Genomic DNA, 12845 nt, shown 5'->3' with positions numbered 1-12845 from the left:
ACTTGTTCCTGCTCCAACCCTGCCATCTTGCCCCTGGTCCCTATGTTCTCCGCCAGGACTTCGACCTCCCGTAACACAGTGCAAGTAGATAAATAGGTACTGCTGTGGCAGGAAGGTAAACGGCATTTATGTGTGCTCTGGCAATTGTCACAGTCCTCCGTGCACCAGAAGCGGTTTAGTCCTGCTGGCCACTTGACCCGGAAAGCTGTCTGTGGACAAACGCCGGCTCCCTCGGCCTGAAAGCGAGATGAGCGCCACAACCCCATAGTCACCTTTGACTGGACTTAACCTTTTTTACCTTGCTGGTGTCCCCAACGTGGCATTGGTGGGAAAGGGCTGCAACACAACGGATTCTCCTGCAGGATACAAGAGAGGGCAGCTAATTCCCCCATCATGGGTTTATCATAGGACCTCCCGTCTGCCTTGGGCCCACGGGATGTCCTGGCTGCATCCCAAAGAGGAGATAAGGCCCTGGGTGGCTTCTGTGAAGGAAAGCCCAGAGGGGGAAAGATCCACGCCTTCCCTTCCAGCTTTCACTCTGCAGTTCTGCAGCCAATGGCCAGCCCCCTGGGGAAAACAAAGCCTTCTCTGTGCATATAAAAAGCTGGCTTCCTGGGCTTTAGAAGCAGTGGGGGAAGGTTGTGGTCAGGTGTCCAGAGGGAAAGCTCTCCAGCGCAGATCTCCATCCTCGCTTCAGAGTCTGCGTTCATCTGCAGTCCAGGATGCAACCCACCGAAAACTTCAGGTAAGCACAAACCAGGAATCTCCTCTCCTCTCTAGACTCCTTCACACTTATTGGGATTTTTGGTGTTGCTTATGCATGCACCCCCTAGGTTTCCACCTCTTGAAAATGCGATCACATTCGCTGCTAAAATTTACTTTCCCCACTTTTAATAAATAAATAAATAATCTTACCATACGTTCTCTGGGAATACAAATCCAGATTAAATGGGGAAATATGTGACAGCATCTTGGTGAGCGGTGGCGCGGTGTGGGTGCTGCAGTAGAAAATCAAGTATTGCAAGCCTGAGAGACGGATCCGTTTTAGCATTTAAATCACCAGGGGACATGGTGTTTAAAGTGCGTCTCCAGAAGGCCCCTCGCTGTGTGAGCAACAGCCTTTAAAGATATCCTTTTATAAGGTCTTGTATGGAAACTTTCAGCTGCAAAAAGAAAAATTGAAAATAATATATTTTTAAATGCTTATATTGAAATAAATTAAGGTCTTATATATATAATAAATGTACCAGGCAAACACGTACATAAAGGTATGGGCCACATGTCTGAGGTAGCACAGGAGGGCAGCCCTGGATCCATTTTGGCTCCCAAGCTGACCAAATGTTTTCCCTGCAAGGTCAGAGGAAAATGGAAAAGCCTCCCCATTGTCTTTTCCTTCACAAATCCTGTCTTAAGGCAATGTCTGTGTTTGAATAGGGTGCTCCTGTGACCTGGCTCAGGAACGAAGTATTTATCATTACAAAAGACTGGCATTAAGTGAGCATTAACAGGTAACCTGTCAGGCGAGATAAACAACACACTCAGATTTCTGCTGTAGACCACCTTTTCTGTGATGTAGGTATGATGTATCTGGGGGGTGGTCTTGAGCTCCGGGACAGGGAATTTAAAATGTCTCTATAAGGGCAGGCACACCTTGGTTCTGGGTTCCTCCTCCTTTCCTGTGTGTGAGGGGAGCACCCTGTTGCAACAGATCAATAAAGATCAGGCTTACTAGCTGCCTTGCTTCTCAATATACTCCAGTTGGCCTCTGTTATTTTCTCCTACCAATAGGGAACCTACATAAGGACTCTAAATGGGCTCTTGGATACCCCATAAGGGAAAAAGGGCAGGTTTTTTGTTTATAACACCAACAGGTGAGGAAAGGGCCAAAGCCGATTTATAGAGAAAACATTTGTCAGTTTGGGAATCAAAAATGGTTTCAGGTCGGTCTTCCTGTGCTGATCTATGCACGTGCTTGGTTGGTACATTTATGAGCTTTTACTATATATCTAAGACCTTAAAATTCTTATCACATTGGAAACAGATTCCACGGCTGACCATCCCTACCTCTGGGGTTGGGCTAGATGACCCTCAGGGTCCCTTCCAACCCGGCACTCCTATGATTCTGATTCAACCTTGCTGCCCTTCTTTTCCAATCTCTCTTTGCAGCTTTGAGCTCTGCAGAGAGACGGCCGACTGGCTCCTGGCTCGGACCAGGCAGCGCCCCAGAATCGCCATTATCTGTGGCTCTGGACTGGGACCCCTCGCTGACAGTTTGAAGAACCCGGAGTCTTTCAAGTACATGGACATCCCCAACTTCCCGCACAGCACAGGTATGGAGAACATAGCTGTCAACCGTCCCTTATTTGGCGGGAAAGTCCCTTATCCCACCGCTGTGTCCCGCTGCTGTCCCTTATTGATGATGTCCCTTAAATTTCCCGGGTTCAAAGGAAGCAGCTCCTCTCCTTCCCTCCCTGCCGGCCAGGGAGGAGGGAGGCTCCAACTGTGTTGCTTGGCTGCGTTGCTCACCCAATAAGGAGTCTGAGAACGACGGGGGGGTGGAGCTTGCATGCCTTGTGCCGATCAAATCGGCCGCCTTGCCTGGGGACTCGCCTTTGCTCAGCGCTTCCCAGCGGAGAGGTGACGGTGGTTTTCCTTGATGCATCCCCTTTGCCGGGTTGCTGCGCTGTGGGAGCCACCGCTTGAGGCTTCGTTTGGCTGCTGGCTGGGCTTTCTGCCTTTGGCTTGGAGGGGCTCAGAAGTTGAACATACCTGTGCTTGGAAAATCCCTTATTTTGGCTGCTGATCCCTTATTTTCAAGGTTGCTGGCCCCTTATTTTCAAATCTGTAAGTTGACAGCTATGATGGAGAACTATCCTTGCTGCGTGCCGCTGCTCTGCAATTCCTCCCAGGGTCTTTTCACGCCGTCCTGGGGCCTCGGGTCTGCTTCCTCGCTGGCCAGCCGGAACTGATTGTGCATGAATTGTGCAGATTGTGATCTGATTTCTTTCCGCAGGGCCTGTAAGACAGAGTTGTTCCGCCTGGCCTTTGGCTTGGAGTCAATTTGATTCCCTTCCTCTTTCTTTTTTCCTTTCTCCTCCTGTGATGAGGCTGCATTTTAATGTTGTGTTTTAATCTTGTTTTTAAGTTGTATTCATTCAACTTGTTTTTATTATTGGTTGTTAGCCGCCCTGAGCCCGGCTTTGGCTGGGGAGGGCGGAGTATAAATAAAATTATTATTATTATTATTATTATTTTATTATTAAGCAGAAAAAAAACTGCAACAAGAGATCAGCTCCATGTTTTGGGGCCGGGTGGGCTGTCGGCTTAGCTTGAGGGCATTTTCACCCAGGGTGCTAAATTCCTCTTTGCATTTCTCAAGCCTCCACATGTGAATGGGAAACCCATCATAGCAAGGATCTACCTCTGAGTTAAAAATAGTGGTATCTGGCTACCCTCTTGTGGCGAAATGGACACATCTGCACTTTTATGATGATGCATGGCAGAGCGTATGTGAATTTTCCTACCTGGTAGTGCAAAAGCTGTGTAGGTAACTGGAGGGTTTGTGTGTTTAGAGACAGAGACAGCAGGGACTCTGAGATTGTTAGGAACCTAGGCTCATATTGTGCAATGATGAATTCACCCGGGTCCAAGAGCTTTCCTTGTCATTCCATAGCTGTGCCCTGTGAAAACCTGATCTAACCCACTGGATTGAAGCTCGGTTAAGCAAATCTTTCTTAGGATTTTCCACGCATAAGATCCAATTCAGTGGGTAAATTTGGATTTTTGCAAAGCAAAGGCATAGAACAATAGGAAACTCTCTCAGACCCGGAGGAATTAATTGGTGCACAAAACAATTGAAATTTGGGTCAAGCAAAATTGTGGACAAGCTCTTGCACTCCATGGTGTTAGCATTCTCAGCCCATCCAGGAGACACTGGGAATTCAACCTGGTGTTTTCTGCTCTTCCACTGAGCCTTTCGCTCAATGGACTTCAATGGACTTTGAATAAATGTGCAATTAGTTTTCTTGTTTTGAATTCTGTTGCATTATTGTCTTCTTGAGTGGTTCGTGCAAACCACTGTTCTGAACAATGCTGAATGAAGGGCAGGTGGCCTTAGGGATGAGTTTATGGAACCAAGGGGGCGCTGGCCCAACAAAGTTTGGGAACCACTGGTTTAATAAACAATGGCTTAGTTGCATGCAGTGTGCAGGGTCTCTTTTTCTCCTTAATAAATAATAATTATTTTTTTATTGACTTAAGAAAATTATACAGGCAGCAACACGAAGAAGCCTAAATTAACATTGCCTTCTACCGATAAGAAATAACTATTACAATAATGAAAATACTAGAAATACATTTACTTCCCCTTTTGAACTTCTGTTCTGGTTACAATATATTACTATTTTATAAGAATCAATTATATCCTTTGCTGTCCCATATATTATTTTATTTCCCAAATTCAGCCTAACCCTCCCCTCCTCCCCACCGCTTCCCTTCACCTGTGTGAGATCTTCCCATCATAATATTTTTTTCTAGTTGCTTTAACAAAATAGAACAACATGAAAACTGTTAAATTATAATGACTTTTGTCCTTACACGCTTAACAATTGCCCATTAAGAGTTCTGCTTTAACACCATATTTCTTCATGTATTCCCCTATGTATTCCCATTCTGTGTAGAATTTTTGCTTGGAGCAGCCCCTGATTCCTGCAGTCATTTTTGCCATCTCTGCAAACTCAAATCTTAACTTGCCATTCTGTCATTTGTGGTACTTTTTCTGTTTTCCAATATTTTGCCATAAGTATTCTTGCAGCTGCGGTTATATACAAGAATATATTCCTTTTGTCCTTGGGTATGTCGTTTGTTAATAAACTCAATAAGTATGAGTCTGGGTTTTTTGAAAAAGAGCTCCTGAGGGTCTTTTTGATCTCCTCATGTATCTCGTTCCAAAATTGTCTTACCACCTTACACCCCCACCACATATGGTATAAATTTTTTATTTATACCCTGCCCTTCCTGGTTCAGAAAACCAGGCTCAGGGTGGCTAACAACAAATTTAAAACACTTAATTGTAATACAACAATAGAAGCAGCACCTTGAGGATCTCTAGCCATCGCCGAGATGCGAGTCTCAGTTCTGCTCCTGGTGGACCTCCTAGGAAGGACCACAATTGGGAGAAGGGGCCTCCAAGGACATTTGGGGCATGTTAACCTTCTCTTTCTGCTCTCTTCCTCTCTCCACAGTGTCGGGCCATGACGGGCAGCTTCTCTTTGGGGAGCTGCACGGCAAGCCGTGCGTCTGCATGAAGGGGCGCTTCCACATGTATGAGGGCTACTCGCTTTGGAAGGTAGGTGGAAGGGTTGAGGTGCCCAAAGTGTTACTCAAGTGATGGGCGCCAACTTGGATGGCTTTAAAAATGGGCAGCAGGCCTGATCCGGCTTCCGGGCTCTTCTCACCCTCGTACGGAGAGAAGGGACACCTCCCCGCCGCTGATGTAAACGCCCCTCTGCTCTGCTCTCTGCCAGGTCACGTTCCCGATCCGCGTTCTCAAACTCTTGGGCGTTGAGACGCTGCTCGTGACCAACGCAGCCGGGGCCTTGGCGGATTTGTACAGCGTCGGGGACCTCATGATTATTCGGGACCACATCAACCTGCTGGGCTTGGCTGGGCTAAACCCCTTGCTGGGGCCCAATGGGGAAAGGTGAGTACAGGACTTCCAGTTGGCTGCCCGATTAATGGCAGACGGGAGCTTTTTCGGCTGAAAGAGCCCCGGCGCTTTGAAGATTGGGGTGACATGCAGAGGAGCTCTTTGCATGAGCATGGGGTTCTGGATAGTCTTTTTCTGGCTCTCAGAACTACCCAAATCACATTCCCTCTTCCCAGGCCACACCTCTTACCAGATCTGCTTCACATTCCCCCAATGTTTCAGGATAGCTGTAATGTCCTTAATCCCCTGATAGTTGTAAGAATGGAATGAACACACACACACACATACTGTATTTTAGGCCGTTTTTTGTTCCATCAATTAAGTGTTTTAAATTTGTTGTTGGCCGCCCTGAGCCCGGTTTTCTGAACCGGGAAGGGCGGGGTATAAATAAAAAAATATTTATTATATTCTTACACACATCCAATGCAGTTATTTGTGCATTAATAACAAAAATAAAACATTTACTTCCCTTCTATATTTTATTATTTCTATTTATTGAATTTATATACCTCCCTATACACGGATGTCCCAGGGAGGTTCACAGGATAAAATCGGAATATAAAACCACAAAGTACATAGTCAAAATAAAAATGACAACAACCCAATAGCCCTGCCCCACACATTTTTAAAGGGCATAGTGTTACGGTAAAATCTGGGTGCGAGGCTGCTCTGCCACCCAGCTCGTTGGACTAAGTCCACGGGTCCCTGCGGAGGAAAATGAGCTCAGCTGGAGACAGAAGCAAGCTGCAGAAGATCCAAGTTTATTGCGCAACAGGTTCAAGGCGAGATTGAACAGCGAGAAAGGGGTGACATGAACTTTTAAAACTTCCCTCCATGTCCCAGAATACAGTGCAGAATACATCACGGTTACATCATGAATACATTAACAAGAGGTTGGGTTACACAGATTAACATATGGAGGAGGGAGGGGGGACTATGCAGAGCTGGAGATATGCGCGGATAAGCACATCCTGAGTACCGGTGATGAGAAGACAATGGTCCATGTATGCATAGTCTGCCACCTGGCATTGCCCGGAGGAAAGGCTTGGCAGAGTGATTTGACAGGATTAGAGTCTTCCTGAGAGTACATGACACCTCACTTGAGGGATTATGGAGGACAGGGGAGGTGTCATGGAGTCCTAAAGAAACTGAGTCGATTGGCACCGAAAGCAAGAAAATCGGTGCTGTGGTTGATTTTATATGAATTTTTAAAGATTTTAGTTCATTTTATATTGGTAATTGAGATCGGAAACAAAATGGATACATTGTAGCAAGATTTGACACTTTTATGAGTTCACAAGTTTCGGTTCCATTGTTCTCCCAGCGGGGAGCCGTCAGCAGCTTGTGAAGAGGTTAAATGAAGCGTGCAGGAGCTTGCTGAGCTAGCTCTGCAAGACGAATGCATGGTTCTGATTGGGTAGAATGCACCCATTCAACAGATAGGGAATCCAACTTTACACGGTCTACCCATAATAGAACTAGAGCGGGAGGGAAGGCATAACATGTTTGGGCTTATTTCGCCCGTAATAGCGAATCATCGTAAGGAAGGGGGGGAAGACACTTTATTTATGGGGCTTGGGGTAAAGTGTGGTGCTTGTGCAACGGTGTGGGGGCTGAGGGGTCCATGTGGGGCTGGGTGCCCTTGAGGTCATCGCCTCGGACCCTCTGGTGACCGGCGGAAGGGGTGAAGAAGGCATGCCCCCCCCCTTCCGTATCACATAGGCTGTAGGTTAAAAACAGTTAAAACACTAAAAAAAAAGTTTTTAAGATATTAAAGAAAAATGAATTAAAATCAATTTAACAGAAGAAGCAGTACACTCTGTTGGGCTGTTGCATGGTTCCCTCCAAGTTACCAATTACTGCTGCATACTGTAATCAAACCACACCTTCTTTTTCTCAGTTTACTCAATGTAACCTTTACAGCTGAATTTAAGCCTACTAGCAAGTTAACTCGTTTACAGTCATTCTTCATATGCTCTACATTTTCCAATCCTCCTTACATATTGTTTGATCTTGATCTCTGGTTCTGCTGGTTAGATTTCCTAATTCTGCAGACTCCATCAACTTCAGCTGGTCCTTCGTGGGAATTGCTCCTTCCCTCCATTTTTGAGCATATTGGATTCAGGATGCAATAGTTGCATACCAAAACAAATTCTGCTAATTCTTTGGGACACTAGGGGAGGATATATCATTTCGTTATTATCCTTCCTCATGAGATCAGCAGTCCTTTCCTGCCTAAACTTGGACATGAGTCACAAAGAGGCTTACAAACTATAATAAAAAAAACAATAATATAACAGGACATCACAATTACAACGTAAATCATACAGAAAAATTAACAAATCACCAGCAAAACAATTACAGTAAAACAACCACCTTCTATAAAACACTATTAACGGAACAACAAACAGAAAAGCTAAATAGCATAACCCCAACAAAAGTCCTAAGATTCACAAAGTGCTTCAGCAAAACAATATTAACAGCTCATCTTCCTTTTTCTCTTTTTCTCTCCCCCCCTTTTTTCTTTTTTCTTCACCCTCCTCCTTTCCTTTTTCCTTTTTCTTTCCCATAATGGCTTATGTTCCATGCCATGTGCTTTGATATTTTTTGTAGTTTCTTAGCTTATTATTATTAAGGAATTTTCTTTGGTGATTTTGGTTGTCTATATTTATCTGTATTTGTTTAAAGCAAAATAAAAGTATTAAAAAACAACAATATTAACAGCATTAACAAACTAACAACCCAAAACAAACTAAGCACTGTTGAATTGGCACACACACTCTCCCCTCTGTGAATCACAGCCTTCTACTCAGTTCATCAAAAGACGCATAGGCATATTGCCCATGGCAGCAACTCCCTTCCGCAGGCAGGTGGGAAAAGCCATTGCCTGATGCTCAGCATAAACATCCAATTCCCCTCGTCACAGCAGCCTCTGGAAGGGATATATCTGGTACATCTGCCTACCTCCTGGCTGGCTGGCACGAGTGGCTGCCTATCTGCTTGGCCCTGGCACCAAGCCACCATACCTAGAATCATAGAATCATAGAGTTGGGAGAGACCACAAGGGCCATCGAGTCCAACCCCCTGCCAAGCAGGAAACACCATCAGAGCACTCCTGACATATGGTTGTCAAGCCTCTGCTTAAAGACCTCCAAAGAAGGAGACTCCACCACACTCCTTGGCAGCAAATTCCACTGTCAAACAGCTCTTACTGTCAGGAAGTTCTTCCTAATGTTTAGGTGGAATCTTCTTTCTTGTAGTTTGGATCCATTGCTCCGTGTCCGCTTCTCTGGAGCAGCAGAAAACAACCTTTCTCCCTCCTCTATGTGACATCCTTTTATATATTTGAACATGGCTATCATATCACCCCTTAACCTCCTCTTCTCCAGGCTAAACATGCCCAGCTCCCTTAGGCGTTCCTCATAAGGCATCGTTTCCAGGCCTTTGACCATTTTGGTTGCCCTCCTCTGGACACGTTCCAGTTTGTCAGTGTCCTCCTTGAACTGTGGTGCCCAGAACTGGACACAGTACTCCAGGTGAGGTCTGACCAGAGCAGAATACAGTGGCACTATTGGATTCAGGATGCAACCTGTTTCCTCCCTGCTCAGAGCACCCCCTTCTTTCTCCAGGTTCGGACCTCGCTTCCCTGCACTTTCGGATGCGTACGACAGCCAGATCCGCGCTTTGGCCATGGACACAGCCCGGCGCCTTGGCTACAGCTCTTTCGTCAAAGAGGGGGTGTACTGCATGGTCGGGGGCCCCAGTTTCGAATCGATCGCAGAGGCCCGGCTCCTTCATGTGCTGGGGGCGGACGCTGTAGGTAAGAGCTGGAAGGAAGCTGCGTCTCTTCGCCTCCGGTAACCCTTGGCCTTGTTCTGACCCGCTAAATTGCCTTCTTCCCTATGGCCAGCCGTTGCCAACCTGGTACCCTCCAGATGTTCTGGACTACAACTCCCATCAGTCCCAGCCAGAGGCCAAAACCTCTGGAGAGCACCAGGTTGGCAAAGCCTGCCATGGGCTTTATGCATCTTGTTTTTAGCACTAATTTGGTTGCAAAGTTTTATTATTTTGCAGTTAATAATAATAATAATAATAAATTTTATTTATACCATGCCCTCCCAGGCCAAAGCTGGACTCAGGGCGGCTAACACCAATAAAATCACAGCAAAAACATAATAGGGGGGGGAAAGAAGGGGGGGACCAATTTAAAATACAGGTTAAAATGCAATTTAAAATGCAGCCTCATTTTAAAGTAGCCGATAAATCAAGACCATAAGGGGAGGGAAACATAAGGGTCAGACCGAGTCCAAACCAAAGGCCAGGTGGAACAGCTCTGTCTTGCAGGCCCTGCGGAAAGATGTCAAGTCCCACAGGGCCCTAGTCTCATGAGGCAGAGCGTTCCACCAGGCTGGAGCCAGTGCTGAAAAGGCCCTGGCCCTAGTTGAGACCAGTCTAATCTCCTTGAGGCTTGGGACCTCCAAAGTGTTGTTATTTGTGGACCTTAAGGTCCTCCACGTGGCATACGAGGAGAGGCGGTCCCATAGGTACGTGGGTCCTAGGCCTAGTTGCCATGGAGGGGGGGATTTTTTAGCAAGCGCCTGCACTCATTGTTTAATTCTACAGGTTAGCCCCCTGCCCTCACTACATGAATCCCACTTGCATGCAACTGAATTTACACGGGGCACTACGAAATAGATTGGCATTCCCTTGCTCAGGGCCCGGAACGTAACCCCCGCATAACTGGGAGGCAGGGATGCTTGTATTTGCAAAAAAATAACTTCTAGAGAGTACCTGATCTCAGACAAATGCACCACAGGAAAGATGCATCTGGGTTGCTCGGGGGCAAAGAGAGGGCAAACTAGAGATTCCAAGGACTGCTAGAAAATAAGATAGACGTGCACTGAAGGGGAGGAGAAACCAGAAGCTTTATAGGACCTCAGGGATTTTTATTGCCTGGTGTCCAAACAACTCACTTAACCATCAATCACAGCTCTGACTTCACTCATTGGCTAAAATCACTGATAGGCGGGAGCATCCAGGCTGGCTCATTTAACAAGAATCGCTTAGACATGTACCTGGGCATTTAGCTTCATATCTTTCTTTGCAAGAGAGCTAAATATTTCCTTTAACAAAATATGAAAGTTCTGAGTATGAAGTCTTTGCCGGGGGGGCCAATGGCACCAGGCTGACAACTCCTGAGCCAAACTCTTCTTATGCAGAGGTGTAACTTGTTGTTGTGAGTCCTGCACCAAGCTTACACGAGATTGCGCTGTTGCAGGAATTTATGTATAGGGTGGGGGGGGGGTTGCCCCTCCAGCAGATATCATGCACATGCAGTCCACTATCAAAATCAACACAATCGCTTTTGTGATTTGTCCCCACAAAACACTTCATCGCAGTTTCTTCCTATCTATACAAAGGGCCTTTGCTGCACGATACCAAATGTAAGAATTCACTGATAAATGGATCTATGTACTGGCTCACAGGGAAAACTTCAGAAATTCATATACACATGTGAGCTCAGCTGCTCAGCAGCCCCTCTGCCTGAGTGATAATCCCTGGCATCCTGATACCTGAGTGCCAGACAGGTAGCCATTCCAGAAATAACAAACCCAGATGAAGGCAAAAGGGCATGATGAACTTGGCTGGGAAACAGGGAAATGTGAATATCTCTTTTGTTACACTTGATGGGTGTTTGGTGGAGGGCAAGGGGAACCATGGGGCAGGGTCCAGGATGCTCAGATTACTGCCACCAGACCTCCCCTTTCATGATGTAAGTGTGATGTATAAGTGATGTAGTTTGGGGGGGGTGTAACATGGGGATTAGCAGCTAATAAAAGTTTGGGGGCTCTTTTGTTCGGGGCTTCCATCTTGTTCCACCTGGTGGCAGGTGGGAGTCCTGTCGCGACAGTCTTCAATAAAGACCAAGCCGACTGGCTGCTGTTTTGCTCTGGTATTCCTGGCTGGTGTCCTTGTTTTTTTTGTCCTAGGGACAAAAATTTCTCTGCTAACAGCGCCCTGCTTCCTTTTAGGGATGAGCACCGCAGCAGAAGTCGTTGTGGCCAGGCACTGTGGCTTGCGGGTCTTTGGTATCTCGCTGATCACCAACAAGGTGACCAAGGACTATAGCACGAAAGAGAACGTCGATCATCACGGGGTGCTCGAAGTGAGCCGGAGAAGAGCTTCCACGCTCCAGGCACTCATCACAGCCCTGGTGGGCAGGCTGGACTCTTGCAGCAGTGGCAGCGGCCAGAAGGATGGTGAGACCTATCAGAATGGAGTCTAAAAACGCCAGGCGTCAGCTGTGGACCCAGGAGTGTGCTGGCAACAAGGGGAGAGCCGCCCGCTCCACATCGTATACTCCAAACAAAATCTGGACTGAGAATCCAAAACTATGACCATGCCTGTCTCAATCAAATCACCAGCTTCTGCCAAGCTAGTGCCTCCAAATGTTTTGGACGGCAACTCCCAGGTCTGGCAGTCGAAAACATCTGGTGGGCACCAGGTTGGCAAAGGCAGTTTGACACCAACCCTGCAGGTGTCTTAATTCTTTATTGTAAGCTGGCCTGTCCCTTGTTAGCCCCACAAAGCCCACTGAGCCTGGGCGAGCCAGCGGTGGTACATTGATGAGAGTGTTGGACTAGGACCCGGGACAGACCCAGATTCAAATCCCCACTTGGCCATGAAGCTCACTGGGTGACCTTGGGCCAGTCACTGCCATTCAGCCTACCCTACCTCGCAGGGTTGTTTTTGCTGTGAGGATAAAATGGGGAGCAACAGCAAACATATACATCATCTTGAGCTCCCTTGAGAAAAGGTGGGATATAAAAGTAATAAACAAACTGTCCCTATCAACTGCTCTGTGCTATCCTGGAGGAATAAATATTGTAAAAATGCACATGGGATTTAAAAGGTAACACAGCACGCCATGCTAATTTGAGTGGAGCAAGGTTCCAGGGGTTTTACAGACTGCAGTGGCGTAGCGTGGGGGGTGCAGGGGGGCCCAGCCGCACCGGGCGCAACATCTGGGGGGGGCGCTCGCACTCGCAGCTCTCTGCCCCTACCTGGCTCACTCACTCTCTCTCACTGCAGTGCTGGCTGTGCGAATCCGATCCGAGCCGCTGGGTCGCCGCCCACT

The 12845-nt window shown here is 46.9% G+C and overlaps 1 protein-coding gene across 1 annotated transcript; it reads left to right on the top strand.

Annotated features, from left to right (window-relative positions):
- The first annotated feature begins 502 nt into the window (after window positions 1-502).
- LOC308480149 (purine nucleoside phosphorylase-like) lies at window positions 503-12605 on the top strand. The gene is made up of 6 exons (XM_081011544.1): window positions 503-745; window positions 2167-2330; window positions 5244-5347; window positions 5526-5701; window positions 9337-9527; window positions 11740-12605. The coding sequence occupies exons 1-6, from the start codon at window positions 723-725 to the stop codon at window positions 11991-11993; spliced, it is 912 nt and encodes a 303-aa protein (XP_080867670.1). The 5' UTR covers window positions 503-722; the 3' UTR covers window positions 11994-12605.
- The last annotated feature ends 240 nt before the right edge of the window (window positions 12606-12845 follow it).

This window comes from Podarcis pityusensis (assembly GCF_964106645.2).
Source record: "Podarcis pityusensis genome assembly, chromosome: 6".
In the NCBI taxonomy this organism is placed as follows: Eukaryota; Metazoa; Chordata; class Lepidosauria; order Squamata; family Lacertidae; genus Podarcis; species Podarcis pityusensis.
This window is presented reverse-complemented; position numbering and strand designations above follow the sequence as displayed.